The sequence below is a fragment of the Cucumis sativus genome, chromosome 4 (genome assembly GCF_000004075.3).
Source record: "Cucumis sativus cultivar 9930 chromosome 4, Cucumber_9930_V3, whole genome shotgun sequence".
Classification (NCBI taxonomy): Eukaryota; Viridiplantae; Streptophyta; class Magnoliopsida; order Cucurbitales; family Cucurbitaceae; genus Cucumis; species Cucumis sativus.
Genome location: NC_026658.2, coordinates 17,839,559 through 17,849,126, shown reverse-complemented (window position 1 = coordinate 17,849,126; position 9,568 = coordinate 17,839,559). Strand labels below are relative to the sequence as shown.

Genomic DNA, 9,568 nt, shown 5'->3' with positions numbered 1-9,568 from the left:
CCAACTCAAGAACAGATTAACTAACTCTCTCAATTCTAACTCTTTGGACCAATTTTTTTTTGTTTTTGGGGTCATCCTTATCCTTACTTTTAGATTCAAACATAGTTCAATTAATATATCCACCTGTTAAAAAAAAGTGAAGAGAACAAAATGAACCAATGTACAAAGACTAAAGCAGATGTTTTATGAATATATAAATATTTGATAGTGTGATTGTATAGTAAAATGCTCAAGTATTCATGTGATTGATAACATGAATTGTCTTCTATTGCTTCTTTTCAAGTGCCAAAATGATTTGGTACTGTGAATTTTCAAGTGTGCGCATGAGAAAGCACTCAACAATTCGTGGCTAATAAAAGACAACCTCAAACCAAAATCTAATCATATCAACAAAATTCAATCTCATTATTTCCAGCAGCTTCCAATATTTTGCATTAAGATGTCGCTGAAAATGTTTCATTTCAACTCCTCAAAACGTTCTTTGTTCAACCATATTCATATTGTTCATAAAACTCCATTATGTAAAAACCTGATGCTTTAGCTTCAAAATGTACATATTTTACAGTTATCATCATCACTAACACTTCAACAAACACAGAGGGGGAAGATTTAATTTCACTCATTTAAGATCAATATAAGAAAATCATTACATTTCGTTTACGATGTTAACTTGCTTGCATTTTCATCCGAGCTACCCAAGACAGCGACTATCTACACCGAGCAAAATTTAGAGCAATGGGATTTTCCCATTTCGAGCCATGTGACTGCAGAATCCCCCACCTTAGAGGATCTCTTTGCTTCGGAATCATAGATGCAAATCATTACCATTTTGATGGGAAATTCAATTGCTATCTCATGGATCCGAAGAGCTGATCGAGTATATAATTGTCGTCTGTGGAGTTGATATTGTGGGACTTTTGCAAACATCTGCATTCGGGTAAAGGGTAAGTATAGACAGACGTTTTTCTGTTGAATCGTCTGATTCGAGGTACCATTAGCCCCTTTCGGTCGCTTTCCGAAAGCATTACGCCCATTTGTTCCTTGAATTCTTTCCAGCTGTAAAATCAACATGATATATAAAGTTATCAAGAAGGCAACTCAACTGATTTAGGGCAGAATGCTATGCAGTTCACCTCAACATTTGTCTATTCTTAACTTCTCGAGATCATCATAAACCAACAGTCACTGACTACTTAAGTTCTTACAGTAAACAAGTTAAAGAAGTAATTTAAAAGCTCGTGTGAATACCTCAATTTTATTCTATCATCCATTAAAATAGCAAGCTTTCGTTTATCAGGCTTGATTGTCTTGGCATGTCCATCGTAAAGGAACCGTCTGTGCCCCATTAGGAAGTGTGGAAAATTACCTCCCTGAGTGGTTACAAAGACCTCACTTAACAAGGATACCATATAATCCAAAGCAGCCAATCTTGAAGAATATTCCTGTCAATAGAATTATGCCAACTATTAGTACTTGATAAAATAAAGATCATCGATACATGTCTTCTAAGTATCATTCATTTCATTACCTAGGGTATTTCTTAACTTGGCCAAGGTGGGAATGGTGCCTAACAGACCATATATACAAAAATGGTTGTCACACTTAGCTTTGAGAAAAAACAACTTGTTTCAATGAGTATAAATTAGTTTTGAACTTGTAAGAGTTATTTAGTTGAACTGAAAAAAAAATGGTGGATTAAGCAAAAGCACAGTATGTGGTGTTTCATTTTCATGATAGAGACTTTTCTCAGTTTTTCTAAACGTTCTCCTTACTATTGAATGAAAAACTGTGAGGTACGGCACTATCTTTCAGTAGCAGCCATGAAAATTAATGGAAGTTTTATCAGGTAGTCACAATTTCAATAAAATTTACAGACCACTAGGGTTGAAATAATGAAATTACCATAAACGGAGCAAGTTCATCTGGCGTAGCAAGTGATTCCTTTGTATGCAAAAGAGGAAACATTTCCTGCAGTGGAGCTAAATATCTCTCTGCCTGGTATAACTTACCCGAAGCCAAATAAATTGAAGTGTGGTTATCAAATCCCATACCGCGCAACATCATTCCAACCTAACATGAAAAACAAAGTTCAAAAAGTAAAACATAGGAAATTGGTTGAATAATTTACCTACTGTACCTTAAGCTTTTACGAAAGAAATTATTACTAAAAACATGACTGTTAAAAGACACATTTTATGAAGTGTGATTTCTTGTTCGCTCAAAACTTTTAGCAAAAAGAGAATTTAGGTACCTCCAAGGGGGTTAAAGGGCATTTTCCATTAATTCGGTTAAGACTAGGCGAAATGAGATGGGTTTTGAGTTTGAACTTCTGCTTCCATCCTTTTTCTCGAATTGAATCCATTTCAACCTTTTCAGCTTCACCTCCATCATATACACAACAGGAGAAAGCTACCATGTCCTAGAGTTCAGATATAAGATGTCAAGGTAACAAAAATACGCAATCGCAAAGATTAAACAAATAATTTGGCAGAAGATGATGAAGAAGCATTAGTACCTCCTCAAATCGTAGGTGGATGGAAACATACTTCCCATCATCTCCCGAACTCTTTTTAATCATCCGGCTAACTAGCTTATGTGCAAAAGTCAGAATAGGAGAAGAGAACCTCAGTGCTTCATAATTAGCCAAGCATCTTAAGAATTGAATTTCAGGTGGAATATTCATGGCCAATCTGTTGGCAAAAGGGGACACTCGAATTACCCTGCATCAGAATACAGTAGAAACGTACGTAGAGTTTCCTTTAGTTTTCAGTGCACAAATGAAAGTGTAAATAACATAAAAGGCTTGAGCTGAAGCAATATGCCATTGATACGTACCCTTCCCTTCGCAAGACAGGTAGAACTTCTGCCAAATAATAATTAGCAGTAGACCAAGCTTGAACGTGAAAGTTTGGTATATTAGAAATGTTGTAATCATATCTTTGCATTAAAGCCTCAGGTAGCTCTTTAACAACTTTAACATGACCATCAAGGGCAGCTATGAAGTGATCCTCATCATAAATATCACCGAACTTACTGAAAGCAATTAAAAAGGGAAAAGAAAAAAGAGTTCATTATGTTCTGAGAAATTAGTGGATATAGAGAAAGCAGGTAAACTATATTCATCATATATTCATACTTGTAAGTGTTTTTAGCTATATCCTAACACAGATTTTTCACTTCTATTTTAGAGTTTTTGGGACATTTTCAGAAATGAACTGAAATTTAAATATCTAACAAGAATTTCAGGAATACACACAGAGATAACCTTGTAACAAGTTGTTTACCAGGGAAAAATTTTGTATTCTTTCTATACATAATCTACTTCTATTATAACAAATGCCATTGCCACCCTTACTTCCTTTCATGTTCTTCCCCTGCCAGTTGCACCAAACGGCATTCATCATGTATGTTTGATTCTCCTAAAGGCTAAAACTATATCATTCACATATGAGAATCAACAGGTACGAGGTCAGTAGTTTGACCTCCGACAAGATGCAAACAGAGCATCCATATCATAAACATAATATTCTCCGTATGCTGATCAGGTAGGCCTACACAATAATTTAAAAGCTCCCTAACTTTTACTTGACTCATTTCCAGTTTTCTAAAGGTCGATTGTCGAGATTGGACAGGATCATACCACAGAATTGAAAATAAAGGTCTAATCAAAGCCAAAAAAAAGTTATTAACACTATTAAACAAGAATTCCATAAGCATATACCTTGAATCCTTCCAGACATTGTGGAACTCAAAGCGGGGAATAACTAGAATGGCATTTAGAAGCCCTGCCACAGCCACTGCATTGCAGATCTGCCAACGGAAGAAAAAAGATTAACATACAAAGGTGCGAATCAAATAACTGAAATTGCAGACTTCGGTGCAATAATTGCCAAAAAAATGAGAGGAAAAATAACGAGTTAGCAAAATAGTATGCCTTCAGTTAGAAATATGGAAAAGTACATACTGCAGATCGTTGTTGGTTGAGTCCACCATTAGCATCAACAATCAGGTAAGTAGTAGGGTCATTGGATTCTGAAATTGAAAGGAAAGAATAGTTAATTTGGAGAGTAAGTTGGCACAGTTATTGACATGAACTAGAAGATAAAAGCAGAATAAGCATGCTTCTGGAATGTTATGTTTAAAATCAATAACTGAAGAAAATTCAAAGCCTCTAGCACTAAACCCTTGGTCAACTCAGCAGTTCGCATACCTGAATGCAATCGGGAAGTTGTTGAATTTGAACATGGCTTTCTCTCCTTCAGCCTTTTGTATTTCCAAACTGATGACAACTGCAAGAGAAATTACATATTGTAACAGAGTTAGAGCAATGCCACTCCAGAAAAAAATCATTAAAAGAAGTGGACTAATCTAGACCACAACATTATCGGATCTTGTAATGTTTACAACTATATCCAGAAGTCCAAATGAGATAAAATTTCCATTGAAATGCCCCATGTAGCATCAGTGTTGAGAAAATAATTCTCAGCTCATTATAGCTTGAAAAGATGAAAATCCAATAAAAACATGTTTGAGTTTGACCAACTGTTTTTCAATGGTTTATTTTACTCTTTGTTTGTTTTATGTATTTGTTTGCTTTTCAGATTGTTCAAACAATAACTTTCAACTGTATGAATAAACTTGGCATTTACAAACTACCATATCCATGAACACAGATTTACAAAAACAATTATTGGAAACTGTTTGCAGTGATAAACAATTCTCCTTCACAAGTACATGAACTATTACTCTCCTCTGTTTCGAAAATCAGAAATAAATGCATGCTGGAATCAAGCCGTTAAAGAAGTTGATAAACTAAAAATAATTTATCTGTCAGATCCATGAGAAAGAAACAGACGAACTTCATCCAAACAAATATAGCATCTGAGCACATCCACTCTCACAAAGTCCCACTCAAAACCTCCTCCAAAACAATCAAAGAAACCATTGAAATCCCACATCTTCCAACAACGATGCATCATCACATTCACAGTTCCCATTACAAATGTTTAATATTGGAAAACTACGATCCCCCGCCCCTCCAACCCCACTTGTTTAAGCACCAAAAGCAATCATAACAAAAGAAATGGCGCGAATGAATTTAACAAGGGCTCCAAACTCCCCAACTCACCATGCGAATCACGCATTTCAGCAGAAACCCAGAAAAAAAACGTCAAGAAGGAAGAGAACTAAACCTGAATTGCTGCAGAGGAATTATCAGATTGAATATGGCGCTGGAGCCGGTGATACATTTGATGGCTACGATAGAGCGAGCCAGGGGGAGGAGGCTGACCGACGAAAGAAGAGAAAGGGCCAACGCACATGATCAAACCAGAGATATAAAGCAGAGGAAGAAGCACCATTTGTCTAAAGCTAAACCTGAAAGTGAAGGCACCGACAAATAGTTCCCGCAGTGGTTGGTAATAATGGGGTTTGGAGCGTGGCTTTCGTCGGCACTTAGAGGAAGCATAACGCGGAGGCGAGTGAGGAGGACTAGGAGAGCTACTCCCACTGCTCTGAGACCCATCACACTGGTAACCATTAGCATCATAGGCATGATAATGAAGGTTCTTGGGTTTCATGGCAATGCGATTAAGAAATGCAAGAGAACACAAAATGTTTCACCTCAGAATCGGTTCAGAAAGAGAAAATGCAAGAAAGGTAGAAAGAAAAAGCGGCCATAAAAGGTATAGAGTAAGATTTTGGTGGTTGGTTTGTTTGAAAAACACAGAAAAGAGAGAGAAGGAGAAATGAATAATGCGATGTGAGGAAGTGGAGTGAAGTTCATCAATGGTGGGCTAATGGGTGTCCCTGATTTCGGGAAAATTGTTTAGAGAGAGAAAGAATAGTGAGATTTGAAGAGAAAAAAAGTGAGATTAGTGGAGAGAAAGCAATAAAAAGTTAGAAGTTAGAGGTACGTTTTATATGATATCCAGTGGGTACTGAGTTTGACCCATTATATTATTTCTCTTATTTATTATGTATTTTGTTCGTTAGCATTTTAGTAATTTCATCATTCCATTTCTGTTGTTTGACGAAGGAATCAATTTAAAATAAGAAAGGGCTTTTTTGGTATTTACGTACGTTTCCTCTCAAAACCATCAATTCTTTTTCTTTTATTTTTCCAATCATAACCATACCCTTCACTTTCTTCCCTCCCCTTTACCCCAAATATATCTATATCATATCTTTCTTTTCATTAACTAATTAACCATTTTTATTCTGAATTTCATAACTATCCATTCCTCAATTACGATTTTATATATTTTCATTTTAATACTCAACACACTCACTTTTCTAACCTATACTTTCCTATTACATCCTCCACAAAAATATAATACAAACTTACTTTACTTCAATTTTCATTTTTTTCAAACTTTTTTCTATTTTAAATAAATAAATAATAATAATAATTGGTGTCTCTCTTTCTTTCCTTCTCTATTTTCCATTTTTCTTTTCTATAAAAAAATAATAATTTATTAATATCGCTTTCTCACAAAAGTCAGATTTGTATTTCCACTTTTCTCCTTCCCAAATCTCTCCCCATAGCTGCTCAATTATTTATTTAATTACAATAAATCATTTTTAAATATAAAACTATATACTTATTTAAATGCATTCATTATTATTATATAATACCCCCAGTTGTTCTATATTATTTGTACAACCCAAAAGCCTCACATACTAATTTACTCCTTACTTTTAAATTTTACTCACTTATATTTATTTAAATAACACACACATTTTTTAAAAAAATTATAAAGGAATGAATGGAATAAATGTTTTTTCAGAAAAGTAAACTAAATACCTTTTTCGCTTTTATTTCTCCTTATTCCATTTTTTTCCTTTTTCTTTTTAACTTTCACAATTAAGAAAGAAGAAGCAATAACTGCTATTGTGTTTTTCATGCATGGTAAAAATATATTATTATAAACTCATCGTGATACATCAAAAATATCATTATAGATAACCTCTCTCTATTTACCAATTGATATGGATTAGGGATGCTGCTAAAAAGCACTATTATTTTGACAACCTATGATTTAATTACACCAGGATATAAATATAAATTTTACTTAGGTAAACTACAATTGTGTTAATAAAGTGCTGTGGTTATACTCTAATGCAAATGCATAGACATATAAATTCATATGTGCACCTATATTAATAGGAACATAAGTGTAAAGTAAATAAGTTAAATATGGAATTTGGGGTAATTGGATTTAAGGTAAAATGGTAAGATAAGGCTATACAAAAAATGATTGGTATAATAAGATAAAATTTAACTATGCAATATAGAAAGAAATTGAAACAAAGAAAGTAATGAAATTGTAGTTTGTTAATTTGAGGTTTTATTTTCTTGATAAAAAAAGAAATGGAGTTAAAATAAATGAAAGGAATTAATTAGGTAGTGGGTGGGTCGACACGTAATAAAAGTATGTAAAAGGGGAAATGGATGTGAGATCTTCTTCTTCTACCACACGTTGTGCTTCGTGGCTCAATCCTCACACTCTCTAATCACTCCCTCTATTTCCACCACCTCTACCTTCCTATTCTTTAACTATTTCAAGCTATTTTAGTTTTATGATTGCTTTTGCTCATGTGAGTCATTTAATTTTGTCAACTATCCAGCTTATTTTTTTATTTATTCCTCTATACCTCAACTAATCAAACAATGCATTTTTTTAATCTCAAATCTCAAACTCATCAACTAATACCTTTCATTTTTATTCTAATAGAAAAAAGAAAGACAGAATCTAGAAGTTATGAGAGAATTGTGTGTTAAATCTAGGTTTTGTTAAATTTAGGTTTTACAACATGCTTTATACTTTGCTTTTCCTATTTTGTTAAACTGATTATTGCAACAAAATTGGACAAAAGTGATAGAAAAATCATTATACTTTTACGATCTTGCTATTAATTAATATGAATTTAACGAATTTATACATGCTCAATTTTTTGAAAATTAAATACATGTCACTTAATTCCTTGTACGTACGTAATAATATTGGTTACATAATTGTAGATTCTATTATAAATGAAAGAATTTGTATACTTTTTTTCCCAAAAGGTGTGATATATGATAGAAGGCAACAAAATATGTGAATTATAGAAAATATATATATGTAATAGAAGACAATATAATTTGGCACTTCAATTTAGTTCTGTATGTGCATAAATGATAATGGTGGATAGAGTAAATTATTTAGAGAGTATTATTGTTAAAAGCTAGATGTAGGTAGGTAGCATTAACTATGGCTCTAGGGGAGCACATGGTCAAATATGAATGAAATAATAATAGTCCCATATAGAGAGGGGAGGGGCGTGGGGATTATTAAATTAGTGCCTAAACATTCTGTGTTAAGCAGCAGCTTAAATGCTTAATCATAAGAAGAAGAAGAAGAAAAAGAGGAAAGGGAAGGGGCGTGTGGTGCGTGATTGCCAGCTGGGTGTCCGAAATAGGAGGGAGGGGCTAAGTTGGTCAACTTGAAGGAAAAAGGATGGGATCCGGATCCATCCAACGGTCTGTGTTGTGCTCTGTCATCTTTAAAAGGTGATTAGCAAAAGGGGTATCACATGATCAACAAATCCACCTCTTCTTTATTATTATATTTGACGGTTTGTTTCTTAAGACACCTCCCCAAATATGCGCATCCTTAACTCAACTTTCTCCTCCCTTCCATTTTCTAACATTATATTACTAATTTTATCTTTTCCTTTTTTTTTTTCCCAATTTAATTTAACTTTTTTGCTAATGAACTTTAAAATGGAAAAAATATTATTGACTTTTTAAATGTCATGTATGAATTATAATAGATTTGAACATGTCTATTATTATTATTATTATTATTTTAATTATTGAATCTACTAAAAGTTTCAAACTCAAAATTAATGGAATAAATTGAATTTTGTATTTAATACAACTTTATACTAACATCTTTTTCTTCTTTCTTATGATCAACAAGATTATGTGAATTGAAGTTTCAAAAATTGATCACAAACAAAATTAACTAATTAAACATTCCACCAGGGTACAAAAAAGAGAAAGCAAAATGCGTAAACTTTCCTAAAAATTTTAGTCTAAAATGTTTAATCCAAACATGAGTTTTTGATTATGTTACAATATAGTCTCATCTTATTATAATCCACCAAATATTCTCTTAAGGATTGTTTGGATAAAGAAATTGTTGGAAAGCACGAGTAATTCAATATAAAAAATAATGAAAATTGCAAAACGTAAAAACAATGAAAAAACGGTTGAACTAAAAATTGTCAGAATGAGTTAATATTATATTATAAATTGGACTCAAAACGCTCAATTCAAAAATGGATTATGGACTACATTACAATGTCTTTCACATTTACGAAGCACTAAACTCCTCCTTATACTTTATAGAAACATATTTAATACCTCCACAGTAACTTTCGTTCTCAAATGTCAAACATTTGATTTTTATTCCTAAAGTTGTACTAATAAAAACTTAATTAGCATATATGGAGAATAAAATTCACCACGATAATTTTCTCAACTAAAACGGACAAAACTAATAAATTTATATTAATTGCGAAA

At 33.0% G+C, this 9,568-nt stretch overlaps 1 protein-coding gene across 1 annotated transcript; it reads right to left on the bottom strand.

Annotated features, from left to right (window-relative positions):
• Positions 1 to 386: 386 nt before the first annotated feature.
• On the bottom strand, positions 387 to 5,902 carry LOC101214561 (O-fucosyltransferase 10). Its single transcript, XM_004142642.3, has 10 exons — positions 5,193 to 5,902; positions 4,211 to 4,289; positions 3,965 to 4,032; positions 3,722 to 3,810; positions 2,836 to 3,033; positions 2,516 to 2,720; positions 2,252 to 2,419; positions 1,903 to 2,070; positions 1,249 to 1,442; positions 387 to 1,056 (listed from the first exon to the last, which is right to left on the bottom strand). The coding sequence occupies exons 1-10, from the start codon at positions 5,577 to 5,579 to the stop codon at positions 849 to 851; spliced, it is 1,764 nt and encodes a 587-aa protein (XP_004142690.1). The 5' UTR covers positions 5,580 to 5,902; the 3' UTR covers positions 387 to 848.
• Between the last annotated feature and the right edge of the window lie 3,666 nt (positions 5,903 to 9,568).